Raw genomic sequence first — 12,833 nt, 5'->3', positions numbered from 1 at the left:
ACTTCACATATATTATTTATATTAGGATTTAGTTGAGATTCTGAAAAAATCTTGTGAGATTATGAAAAAATCTTTTGCGGTAACTTCCTATTATGAAATTACATAAGGTCGCGTCATATGATTAAAATGAAATGTATTGGTCAAAGTATTTGATAAAGATTTGTTTGAGTTTGAAGATGCTTGAACATCATTTATCCAATGATGTACTTTGTTTGTCACTACTTTTAAGACTACTCGTGAAGTTGCGTCTGATTATACACTCATTTTATCAAACTTCCCTTGATGAACTATAGAATATCACAGTACACTCTTGAGATAACATCGTGCTTGCTCGATGAATTCTTTTTCAATTCTTACAAGTATCATTATATTATAACATCATGAAGTACAAAGGGATAGGTATGGAAACCTTATATCTTTATTTTCATTTTTTGTTCTTTATAATATGATTTCAATAAATCTAGGGAGCCCGTCATTTGGGACTCCCTCGTGACCCGTCCAACCTCATTGGACTAAAAGACAAAGCAAATTCTAGAGATAGAAAGTGGATTGATCTTTGTCTTCTAGTCCAATGGGGTTGGACGGGTCACGAGGGAGTCCCAAGTGACGGACTCCCCAGACTTATTGATATGATTTTGTTTGAAGGGAGAGAAAAAGAGAGGAATCCATCTTTCCATCTAATGTTGTATGAAGATTAAGACGAAAATAGGAGTTAGCATCTCTCCCTTCATTGGTAGAATACAGAGAGAGAGAGAGATCTTCATTTAAAAGAATTTGCTGCACGAATTTTGTCGTTAGTCGGACAAGCTGATTATGTAGGTCTTTGTTTCGATAACGTGAAAGCTAAAAAAAGAGAAACATAAGAGATGAAAAATAGAATGACGAAGACAAGAATAAGAAAAAAAAAAAGATAAAGGGCAAAGTTGGAAGAGAAAAATAAAGTTAACTTTCTCGTATTGGAACAATCAACTAGAAGGGGCTAAAATGCAAGTCGAACAATCCGAAGGATTAAAATGGTTAGTCCACAGATTTTGCCCAACACCTTCAACGCGAAACTTCTCTCTATTTTCTCTCACTAAACCGGCGCCAAAGCACCACTGAAAAAATGGAGGTCGAGTCAGATGAAAGACTGAAATCCAGTATCGAAGAAGAAGACGATGACCCACCGATGCTGAGTTCTCAAGCTCTCGAAGCCCTCAAAGAATTTCTCAGTGAACAGAATAATCAAACCAACTCAGACGAGAACAACGGCGGAGATTCTGAAAAAGTTGATCTAGTGGTGGAAGATTGGAGATTGAGTCAGTTCTGGTACGACAAAGAAACTGCTGAAACTGTGGCAGAAGAAGTTCGCAAACTCAGCAACTCTACTTCTTCTCCTGTCGCTTGTATCGCTTGCCCCACCCTTTATGCTTATCTCAAGGTACTCTCTTTCTCTCTCTCAATCAAGACTTGATTTTTTGGGGTTTTATTTAGTTTTTAGATCACCAAGTGTTTGATTGTTTAATTGTTTGTTGAAAGCTGATTAATTAATTACCTAAGGTTGTTTTTGTTCTTCATTTTGTTTAGAGTGTTTGAATTGAAATTGTTTGTGTATATCTTTGTCAATTTTTGTACTCTTGGAACTGCCATTGGTATAATTTACACAAAACTGTTATTTCACTGTCTTAATGTGATTATGTGCAAGTTACTCAAGATGTATACGAAATCCCACATTATAGTATTATACCCACCAACTCTACTATTTGTCACAAGTATCGGATGATCCGAGGGTTCAACAAGGTAAAACAAAAGACTAAGAAGAAATGACCATGTATTTAACGTAGCTATTTACTGTATCTCTTTGTATTGGACGATGAAGAGACTTCTCATTTGTTCACTTGTCTAAGTTAATGCTCTTGCTTCTGGGTCTTATCTTTTTTTGGAACTTTGAATGAACATAAATAAGAAAAAGGATGTATAACGCCTTAAGGAAAAACTCTAGGAGGTCAAGCAACCCTCCTAGAGGACAAGAAAAACAGAAACACCCGTGTTAAGATGCAACAAGGTTGTTGTTGATGTTGTTGTCTACCCCCGCTATTGTATTGTCTACCTCCATTGTTGTTGTTGTCTACTCCCTAAAGAAGAATTTCATCAACGCGTCTCCGTGCTACCGTGACCTCCTGAAGAGTAAAAGTTTAGCCCAATTTTTCCCTCTAGATCACAGGAATAGCGTCCTTTGGACTAGGTGTATGATCGAACTCACGGCTACTGATTTCCCTTTTAAATGTTGCGGGATATCCAAATACATCAAAAGATGACGTGTGGTATGAACGTCCAAAGAGCTTGACAGACCGAAATTTTGAAGCATACCGTATGGCATAACTTAGGATGCTCACATAGTTAATAGAGAGATGGAGGACAAAGTTGGAACATCTTACATCTACACTTTTCTAGTGCAGGTAAGCCCGTGTGCGTCAAATCTTTCTGCTTAATATAATGAGAGATTGACTATGTCCAAAGTAACTTTTTGGCATACTAAGACTTTGTACTAATTATTAGGTCATTTAGTTTATAGACTTCAATGCTTAGGGAAGTGACCTAGCACAACTACCGCTTAAAAGATGGTGAAAAGGTTTTAATAGAGCGGATACATGGGAAAGAGAGGGATCGACTATCATGGCATTCATACTTCCTATAAACAAAATAGTACTCTTATTTCTCTTTGTGTTGTTTTGAATCTACTTTATCCTTTCTGGTCAATGAAATTTCTTCCTCTGCCTTCATTTATTGATATTTCCAGTGATGTTATGGTTATACTTTATCTGAATTTCAGAAAATTGATCCTAATATTTCTGCACGGCTCTTTGAGTATGACAAACGTTTTGAGCAATATGGAAGTGATTTTACATTTTACGACTACAATGTACCAGAAGAGTTACCGGAGGAGTTGAAGCATAGTTACCAAATCATTGTTGCAGATCCTCCTTATCTGGTGAGTGGTGAGATGAGAAGATGTCATCATATCTATACTTTGTTGTTTGTGTTACCTTGTTAGCATTTTCATGAAGTCTTTATGACCTCATCTCGTGTGTTATGTTCTTCTTAGCTTCAATTCGTGTGTCAATTTGTTATGCAAAAAAGAGCAAGCTTACAGGTTTCTGTTAGTCTAAAACAAATACTTAACATGCAGGACATCAAGAGGTCATCTCTGTGGCGTTCATGTCACAGTTGGGTGTTTTTAATACCCATCTTACCAAGGGGTGCCTCCTCAGATTATTTAGAATATTTGTTCAAAATCATTTGATCTAATGATCGTGACTTATGCATATTGTTGTTCTGGACTTACCATTTCTCGAGCCATTTATTCACCCATGAGATGTAATGATGGCTCGTAGATGCGGCACTAGAATCACTCTTTTTCTCTATCGTCGTCTGTGAATCAGTATTTTCTGCTAATCCACATCTTAATTGATGATTCTGATCTGCTTAATCTTTATATTCTATATTACAGAGTAAGGAGTGCTTGGAGAAAGTTACTCGGACATTTGAGTTTCTCAGGCAACCAGGCAAACCGTACTTGCTTTTGCTGACAGGTAGAGTTTTATCTTTCTCGTCCATAATGGTGGTTAGCTCCATCTTTTGTTGTTTATTTAGCCTATGAATTAGAGTGGTTTCTCAAGGGTGATCTATTCTTAATCTATGACATTCTAAATATGTCGAAAATAATTACTTAAACATCTTGATTACGATTTGTGAATTCAGGGGCAGTGCAAGAGGAGAGAGCTGCTGAACTATTGGACGTACATCCATGTTGTTTCAGGCCTAATCACTCTAACAAGCTCGGAAACGAGTTCCGGCTGTTTACGAACTATGACCCTGGCGAGAGCTTCGGTGGTTGGGAAAACCACAGACAGTAAAACTGTTTTGACCATTTTGAGATCAGATAAGCTCGGCTTCTGATCATTCGGCATCGGAAACTCACATTATTCAGATCTTAGAAACTTGAGCTTTTAGTTTTCTGCTCGTCATTTTCTGCTCCCATCGGCACTCACATTAAGCAGTTCTTCTAGTTTTCTGCTCGTCATTTTCTGTTAAGACGATCTAAATTCTTGATCTAATCATGAAATGATGAAAGAAGTGTAATCTAAATACTTCCGAGGCAGAAATTGTGCAATGATATTGATTTATTCAGATGAACTGGTTTTTGGATTCATAATTGTAAGTTATCTGATGAAAAGGTAATACCTATGAGAATTGTTGTATGGGAATAAACATTACCAATTTTTTTCCCCTCACAGGCGCCTTGGTCCTTGAGGATTGAGCAGATCAGTTGACGAAGGCTGACTTGAGTTAACTTCAAATCTATTTGAGTTTATGAAATAAGTCTAAGAGTTCATTTTGGAGTTTGGGTTAATTCCGTTTTGGCCCCCGATTTGTGACCAACTGGCCGTTTTGGCCCCCAATTGTGTCCGGCAGTTCGTTTTGGCCCCAAAAAATTCCTAAATGGCCCCAAATTTTTTCAACCTCCCAATTTTACCCCCATGGCATTTCTGTAATTATCTTTTTTTTCTTTTTCTTTGTCCACCTCATCTAACAATCACCACATCACTCTGTCCACCTCACCCTTCTTCTCCGGCGAAAGGTGGCCAGCCGGCCACCTTTACCAAAAAAAAAAAAAAAAAAAAATTTTCTTCATTTCTCTCTCTTCTTCATCTCCTTCTTTCTCTCTCTTCTTCATATCCTTCTTTCTTTCTCTTCTTCATCTCCTTTATCTCTCTTCTTCTTCTTTCTCTCTAACCCCTCTCTCTTCTCTCTCTATAACTCCGGCGAAGGGGCGGAGCCCCTTCGCCGGAGAACCAGGCCTTGAAGGTCTGGTTGTAGAAACCAGACCTTCAAGGTCTGGTTGTAGAAACCAGACCTTCAAGGTCTGGTTGTAGAACCAGACTCGGTCTGGTTGTAGAACCAGACTCGGTCTGGTTGTAGAACCAGACTCGGTCTGGTTCTCCGGCGAAGGGGCTCCGCCCCTTCGCCGGAGTTATAGAGAGAGAAGAGAGAGGGGTTAGAGAGAAAGAAGAAGAAGAGAGATAAAGGAGATGAAGAAGAGAGAGAAAGAAGGAGATGAAGAAGAGAGAGAAATGAAGAAATTTTTTTTTTTTTTTTTTTTTTGGTAAAGGTGGCCGGCTGGCCACCTTTCCCCGGAGAAGAAGGGTGAGGTGGACAGAGTGATGTGGTGATTGTTAGATGAGGTGGACAAAGAAAAAGAAAAAAAAGATAATTACAGAAATGCCATGGGGGTAAAATTGGGAGGTTGAAAAAATTTGGGGCCATTTAGGAATTTTTTGGGGCCAAAACGAACTGCCGGACACAATTGGGGGCCAAAACGGCCAGTTGGTCACAAATCGGGGGCCAAAACGGAATTAACCCTTTTTTTTTTATGAAACTTCATTTTGGAGTTGGGTCATGTGCCCTAGCATAAAAAGGGGAGATACCCCATATGCCCTTACACAAATCTTTTTAGTCAACAACTAGTCATCCTGTTAGGTTGTGTTCAACTTTCACATTTCTTTATATAATCTCTTTGTTCATTAATTCAAAGTTTAATCTCCTTTTTTTCCCTATGAAAATCATTTTTTCTAGTTCATGATCGTTGTAACATTCTTTATATTATATTCATTCAATTTTTTTTTAAAAAAACACTCTTAAGATAATGGTCGGTCCCACTATCTAAATATTGACTACGATGATCATTACAAAGGCATTGATACATCGATTATTACTGGTATAAAGGGCGACGAAATTAATTATTTTATGACTTAAAACTCACAAAAACTATTTTATTTATACCAAAATTCAATATTCCTAGATTTGCACTTCTATGAGATCGAACCTGAGACCTCCGCATTGCGGAGTAGATGCACTCACCAACTACCGTTTTTTTGTTGAACACACCGACTACCGGTTGGCAACCATTAAGCTACTCATTTCAACAACAACTGACAACAAAAAAAACTAGTAAGCTTCCAAAACAGAGACTAGCATTCACCCACACCTAAGTCATTTCCTAAATTTTGTAAGGACATTTTAGTAATAATTAACTTTGTACTCGGCGATTACGTGAACTTGAAGAACCACCTTCGGGTTCGGGAGAAGAAACTGGAAACAGTATTTGAGGATTTGTCAGCGGGAAATAGAAAGAAACAAGTTACAGAATAGAGAGAGAAAAAAATTCACAATTTCAACATCATGAGATCGAACATCGTCACTGAGGTAAACAAATTCCCATTTCTGATGATCTCACACACTTCAAATTTCTTTCAGGATTTTCTTATATCGAATTGGATCTTAAACTAATAATTTCCTCATTTTCTCTGTAGATTTCCCAATTTCATTATTTAGGGTTTTTGTATTTTCTTGAAAATAATCTGATTAGTTGTTTAGGGTTTTAATATGAATAAGTGATATAGTTAAAAATGTTGATATTTCACTCATCATTTTATTTATGAAATAAGATCAGTTTTTTTTTTTGGAGTTTTGGGGTGTTTTTATTACTTGCTTGTGGAAATCTGAGTAGGAAATTTTGTGAAGAAAGAGATGAAAGACTTAATTTGAAGGTTTTAAATTTGAAGTGATGATGGAAGTTTCTAATGGTGGCCATTTTTTCATGCATAGTAAATTAGACTGAGAAAATGTAGTAAAATGCACTAATAAGAAACCCCTTGCTGAAATTTGGTTTGGTTTCTCTGACTTCTTTTAGTTATGTTGTTTGAAAAGTTCAGTTTGGATGCTATTATCTCGGTATAAGGGTAGGAATAGGCTAATGTAACTTATTCAACTGGTAAAGAGATAATGAATTTTAGTTACCGTTCATTAGTGATCGGGGTTTTACTGAAAGCCAATTTTCTTTCTTGGAAAGGAAAGATATCGAAAAGAAATTAGCAACTCAGTAAGTGCTGAGAAGTGTGATTGCTTTTATTTATTACAGTATATAATTATAAGTTCGTTAGAGTGATTGAGACGTAGAGATTTTTCTTTTTGAGATAAAGAGCACGTTTTGGCTTTCGTAGCTTATTTATTTTGTGTAGTTATATACTCTGAATTCTCATCTGGGAATTAGGATTCATTTATTTATTTTTCTTGGTGTACAGGCGGGTTTGCCGACTAGGTTAAACCAATGGTGGGAAGGTGTTCCCTTTCTTACTTCTGCCATAGTGTTTGTGTGTGGGATTATATATTTGGTCTGCCTTTTGGTTGGATATGACTCCTTTGTAGAGATATGTTTCTTGCCCTCTGCAGTCGTATCTCATTTCCAAGGTATGATTTACTTCAAACATTTATGGATAAAATAATTTTAATTAAGAAAATGGGTCGTGATCTGTTGTACAAGTCTTAAATTCTCGGGTCTGGGTCGTTCTGTATCAGTTAACTGACTATATCTCACAACTGCTCTTATTGTGTTGCTCTCATTAGTCATTACACACTATATGTTAGCTACTTCACTCTTATGGATAATTTGTTTTATAGAAGAAATGAAAGAAAAGATATGGTGGAACTAAAAGAGTTTTTATACAAGGTCTAAGCAATGGTAGATGGGGAAACCCTAGACCAATATGAATATCATGAGCTCTCCTAAGATGAACTAATTTCTACAATATTAACATTGGAACGGTCAGCAGTGAGGTATTTTGCATACAGAAATTGTTGGATTGGGCATTAAATACTTAGCTATGAGCCTATGATAAAAAGGTTTAAGAAACACACGTTTGAATGAGATATGTGGCATCAATAGCACTTAAATACAAAATTGGTGGAATATAAAACTTCCGTAATAAGTGCTCTGTCACCAATATGTTACATGGACACTCGCTATTCAGTTCCAACGTATGTTTCTAAAAAGTTTTATTATGTTATCCTTGAAATTGTGCCACTACTTAACGATTTCCACCGAAGATAATTAGAACGACTAGAAATAGATAAGTAGCTATCCAGTTAGAAATATATAATGTTTAATTAGTCCAGCAATGTTTCATATTGACCTATTAGGTCCAAACGTTGTTTGCATTACTCAATCTGCATATATATTCTTTCATTTGCATGCCTGCAAATATATCTGAAGTCGCATACTTATTTCTGATTTTGCTTTTCTTGACATGCATATGACATCTGAAATTGCTCCTGCATCTTGAATATTTTGCTAAGTTGGTGTTCTGAATGAATGTTTGAGGTTACAAATTGGACTAAAAGCCCATTCCTCCTAATATTTTGGTTGTAAGTTCATGATATTTACTTCCTCAAAGGCTTCTATTTGAAACACGTCAACCGAGTAAAGCATAGAAAGTTATTACATATTCTCGTGAATTTTCTATATGTGTAATTTTTGCTAAATAATTTCATCTTCACTGTTCTGTAAAGAGTCAAATCTTGTTGCGCCTTCCAGATCATTTTGGGAACTATTTTTGTCTTCGGGATTTTTACCTAAATTCATTTTGGGTATATCTGCTTACGGAGCTGGAAGTTGAATATCTCGTGAAATCGTAATATCCTTAATGCACAACGTATATCCTTCATCATGCCATGCTAGCGGCAGCCTGATGATAACTTTCGGATTTATTAGTTATTACTACTAGCTACAACCTAATTTTAATTCATGTTATCTCTAAATTTCAATTATCTGAACGGGAGCAGATTACAAATGTGATACTTTGTCTAGTATGCTCATATCTTTTTGATCCATACTAATTTCACCTCTTGCTTTTACTTCTCTAACCTTGTTCTGTCCCTTCCTGCAGTTTACAGGATTTTCACATCAATCATCTTCCATGGTTCTCTACTGCATGTTCTGTTCAATATGTTAGCTCTTGTGCCGTTGGGTTCCGAGCTTGAGAGAATCATGGGTTCTGTCCGTTTGTTGTACGTGATAGTGTTATTGGCCATAAGCAATGCTATTTTTCATCTTCTTATTGCGTTATTGGTATCCTATAATCCGTTCCACCCTTTCCCCTATCTCATGAACGAGTGTGCAATAGGCTTCTCAGGAATCTTGTTCTCCATGATCGTTATAGAGACAAGTCTTAGTGGAATACAATCTAGAAGGTTGGCACTCTTACTCGTTACGAGTATATACTTCATACGATAGATGCTAACTTGCTTATCCAACAAAAATCTGTTGGCTCTTGTATGCATTAACAAATTATACACTGACATACAGCATATAAATACAAAATAACCATGCTTCTTTTACCTTCTAATTGTATTTACTTTCTTTCCTGCAGTGTGTTTGGATTGTTTAATGTACCAGCTAAGTGGTAAATGCAATAACTTGATTATTCGTTCGTACTTGTTTTGCCATTTCAACTGTTTCTTGTTAGTATCTTTTATTTGATTCCTTCAAGCTGCAATATCTTGACCTACATATTTTTCAGGTATGCCTGGATATTGTTAATAGCTTTCCAACTTCTGATGACGAATGTTTCATTGCTCGGACACTTGTGTGGCATTTTGTCTGGGTTTGCATGTGTGTCCCTTCAGTCCTTTATCTACCTCATATTCTTCATTATACAACTAATATGCTTTTTCTCGTTTATTGTTCTTTTCATCTTATTTGAAAGTTGAAACCACTTGTTGAGATTATTATATGTACGCTTACAAAGCTGTATTTTCATTCCATCAGATACCTATGGATTATTCAACTTCATGCTTCCAGGATCATCTTTCTTTTCATCTATTGAGGGCTCCTCTTTTCTGGTAATGTTTAAGCCCCTAAATTTTCTGAGATTAGATCACATTAAATTCGTCTGGTTATTAGGTATCTAGTACTATCTGACAAACATGTGAGATAGTGATGTGGTGCATCATGCATGTCTCATGTCTGTATGGTCATAGATAAAGTTCAAAAATAAGACTGCATTGTCATAAAGTTCTGGATAGTCATGATGTATGCCTGGTAGTATGCAAAGTGAAACGAATGTAATAGTGGCTTTGGTGATATCCTCTTTGAGAGATAGCCCAGAGGGATATGAGCCCAGATTTGGCACCTGCAGGTGGCAGGTGCAGAGTCCAGGAACAGGGTCTGCATATGAAAAGCTTTGCATGATCAGACATTGAAGGTTGTACTAGCTTTGATAGCCAAGCCAGATTCTAAATTATACAGAAAGAAATAAAAAAAGAATCATCCCCCGAAGTTTTTCTATGTGATACCACCATTCGATGTCTGGGGGTAGACGAGAGGATTTATCGAGCTAGGAATGTATGCTGTATTGAGAAAAGAAGAAACGTACCAACGTTTAATTGATTGTGAATCAATATGTTAACATCTAGCATGTAATTTGAGATAAAAATCAAAAAGTATATTTATTTTTTTACATGTGTACACTTGTATGTGGTCTTTTGCTAGTCATACTTACTAGGTGCATCCTTAGAACTTGTAGTTTTTGAATTGGAATGAATGCTTATTTTTATGATTTTACAGTCTTCATGCGTCAGACGGCCTAAATTTATTTTATGCACTGGAGGCAATCCAACTAGTTATATCCCGACCTATTCAAGCCCAAATACGATATCCAGGTTATCTCCTCATCTTTTGTTCTTTATTTTTGTAATGATTTATCAGTGGATACCTGATCCTCAGTTCTCCGTATGTGCAGTGGTTTGGTATCTGGGAATATATGGAGAAATCTTTCGTCGTGGATGCCGAATCGAGAAACATCATCTCCTCAGGTTTCAATCCTAAGCTAAGCAGTAAAAACTTAAATTTTTGTGAATTATCGTATTAATGAATAATTATCTCATATGTCAATACCAGTATCTCTGTCATGAATAATATTCATGTGTTAGGGTTGACATTCATATATCGAAGTGACCTCTAATATATATTCTTTTAGAAGTAGCCTGGGCCGTTGTATACTTGTATATTCTCCTATGGGGCCTTGATGTTGCTCAGAAAATTTGGACAGTTAAGGATTTGAAGTATATTTCTTCTAAGGAATAACATTATCACGATACGTGAGTGTTAATATTGCTGACTCAACTATCAAGGGGGATGAAAGTTTCTTCTCTTATTAGTCTACAAGTCACTGACTTTGCCCGTTTCTACTGCGAGTCCTAAATTTTGGTTAAAATCAAACAAGTAATGAGTCCTCCCAGTTGGTCATCGTCTATATTTATATTGTGGAATCTTTTCTCAGGCATTCATTTGAATCAGTCTTTCTCTTTAAGTGAGAATTGAACCTGCTTTATTTGGATGTGTTCACTATGTTGTCTCATAACTAAGTTTGGTAGGTATATTATATCTTTAGAGTTCGTAACTGGAATGCTTGCAACATGTAAATATGCTGAATTTTAATTTGTTGATGGTAGTCTTTGGTTTAGATGAATGATAGGAGCACCCTTAACACCATTTGGATATTTATAATTCTACTGCCGGTTCTTGTTTCCTGCCCCTGGCTTCTCCCGGCTCAATATTAACGTAGTGATTTCAATTTTAGAACTTGCAGTCAACCCAGGACAGCAGATTCCCAGGAAGAGGAAGGACCCTTGCCGGTACCCCAAATCAACCAGCTGCCGATTCAAGCCTACAAGCTAGACTCTTAGATAATAGCAGCAGTCCAGATCATCTCCCAGAATCAGCAATACTGGGAACAGGACAGCTAATTTCAAGCACAAGGTGTTTAAACGTCTCTTAGATCATATATCTTCGACATGTTCATTATGTCAATAAAATGCTGTGAGCTTTACTAAAATTAACTTAGGCCGCACTCAAGCACGAGGGATTAAAGGGGAAAAAAAGAATATGAAGCTACTGAATCTTGAACTGCTCATAACTTGGTTATTGTTTTTCAGGCATCCAGCAGTGGACAATGCAACTCCAGCTGCAGGAGCCCCTGTAAGTCATCAGGTTCCTTTTAGTAAAATCACATTTCATTGGGGTACTTGGTTCCTAACTTTAGTTGGTATTACTTGTTTATAATTGCAGAACTCAGGAGCTTTTAATCAAGAGCTCGAAAAACTTGTGGCAATGGGTTTTGAAAAGGTAAATCACGACCTTGACTTATTTTCTTACCATAGTTTGACAAGAAATTGATATGTGCTTTGTACATGGCCACTAATTATTAAAAGAGACTGAAGAAGACAAATAAGCGCCTTCCTGTACATCGGTTTCGAGAAAGGCAAGCACAGTATCTGGTTCTCAGAAACAAGATCAATCAGAAAGAAATACGACCATATTGCTAATGTTAGAAATATCTGGTGTCACTCATCTTGCTTGTAACTTTATCTGCCATGTAGTCATTCCTTGACTGTAAGTTATTGCATGATAACTGATTGTGTGTTCCGATGCAGACACAAGCAGAAGTTGCTCTTACAGCGGCAGAAGGAGACTCGAACATTGCTGTGGAAATTCTTATGAGCCAACAGGCACGTATTTAACTTTCTTTCCTCTGGGTCAATATGAATCTTGTACTGACAATAAAAAATTGTTGGCTTATATTTAAGGGGTAGCCGCAGATCGCATATAAACTTCAATCGACTACAGGACATTCAGAGGTACTCTTCCAGGCAGGTTCCGTTTATAATGTTTCTAACACCCCTGATAGTTAAACAAATTTAGTTGTGACTAGTGAGTAATGAACTTACTGTATATTTTCCTAGAGGAAAGAATTATGTAGAGCTAAAAATTGGGGAAACAAGATCATGTAGAACCAATTTGTGTTATTGGATCTCAAAAAAATGTATTTGGTTCTATCTTTGTGCTTTTTTGCTTCTATTTAGCAGTTAGGTAAATTGGGGTTGGACATCGACCATGGTGGCTGACCGAGCCAACCGCTTCAGTATGGGTTTGATAACTTCGCGAGCTTATAATG

At 36.7% G+C, this 12,833-nt stretch overlaps 2 protein-coding genes across 7 annotated transcripts; both read left to right on the top strand.

The window, feature by feature from the left end:
- The first annotated feature begins 975 nt into the window (after positions 1-975).
- On the top strand, positions 976-4,176 carry LOC147545944 (nucleic acid binding / methyltransferase). The gene is made up of 4 exons (XM_086637221.1): positions 976-1,420; positions 2,813-2,971; positions 3,491-3,572; positions 3,742-4,176. The coding sequence occupies exons 1-4, from the start codon at positions 1,106-1,108 to the stop codon at positions 3,894-3,896; spliced, it is 711 nt and encodes a 236-aa protein (XP_086493347.1). The 5' UTR covers positions 976-1,105; the 3' UTR covers positions 3,897-4,176.
- A 1,788-nt stretch (positions 4,177-5,964) lies between these two features.
- RBL15 (RHOMBOID-like protein 15) lies at positions 5,965-12,712 on the top strand. Of its 6 annotated transcripts, none has more exons than XM_086673838.1 (13): positions 5,965-6,246; positions 7,125-7,290; positions 8,766-9,069; positions 9,249-9,281; positions 9,399-9,490; positions 9,647-9,720; positions 10,445-10,539; positions 10,620-10,692; positions 11,460-11,638; positions 11,815-11,857; positions 11,948-12,004; positions 12,313-12,391; positions 12,478-12,712. In XM_086673838.1, the coding sequence occupies exons 1-13, from the start codon at positions 6,223-6,225 to the stop codon at positions 12,486-12,488; spliced, it is 1,230 nt and encodes a 409-aa protein (XP_086529964.1). In that variant the 5' UTR covers positions 5,965-6,222; the 3' UTR covers positions 12,489-12,712. The 6 variants fall into 6 exon arrangements, with proteins under 6 accessions (XP_086529964.1, XP_086529968.1, XP_086529966.1 ...); XM_086673842.1 differs by having other exon boundaries at positions 6,052-6,246; positions 11,469-11,638; positions 12,313-12,387; positions 12,466-12,712; XM_086673840.1 differs by having other exon boundaries at positions 6,066-6,246; positions 12,313-12,387; positions 12,466-12,712.
- Positions 12,713-12,833: the final 121 nt, after the last annotated feature.

This window comes from Eschscholzia californica, unplaced genomic scaffold (assembly GCF_041429995.1).
Source record: "Eschscholzia californica isolate CP2 unplaced genomic scaffold, dmEscCali1.0.p SCAF_4, whole genome shotgun sequence".
Classification (NCBI taxonomy): domain Eukaryota; kingdom Viridiplantae; phylum Streptophyta; class Magnoliopsida; order Ranunculales; family Papaveraceae; genus Eschscholzia; species Eschscholzia californica.
This window is presented reverse-complemented; position numbering and strand designations above follow the sequence as displayed.

What these genes read in the sequence shown, in the direction of transcription:
- RBL15 (XM_086673838.1), top strand. Translation starts at nt 6,223, where the DNA reads ATGAGATCGAACATCGTCACTGAG. An exon ending in GATCGAACATCGTCACTGAG is followed by an intron (nt 6,247 to 7,124) that starts GTAAACAAATTC and finishes CTTGGTGTACAG; the next exon opens with GCGGGTTTGCCGACTAGGTT. An exon ending in TTGAGGGCTCCTCTTTTCTG is followed by an intron (nt 9,721 to 10,444) that starts GTAATGTTTAAG and finishes ATGATTTTACAG; the next exon opens with TCTTCATGCGTCAGACGGCC.
- LOC147545944 (XM_086637221.1), top strand. Translation starts at nt 1,106, where the DNA reads ATGGAGGTCGAGTCAGATGAAAGACTGAAATCCAGTATCGAAGAAGAA. An exon ending in CCCTTTATGCTTATCTCAAG is followed by an intron (nt 1,421 to 2,812) that starts GTACTCTCTTTC and finishes TCTGAATTTCAG; the next exon opens with AAAATTGATCCTAATATTTC. An exon ending in TTGCAGATCCTCCTTATCTG is followed by an intron (nt 2,972 to 3,490) that starts GTGAGTGGTGAG and finishes TCTATATTACAG; the next exon opens with AGTAAGGAGTGCTTGGAGAA.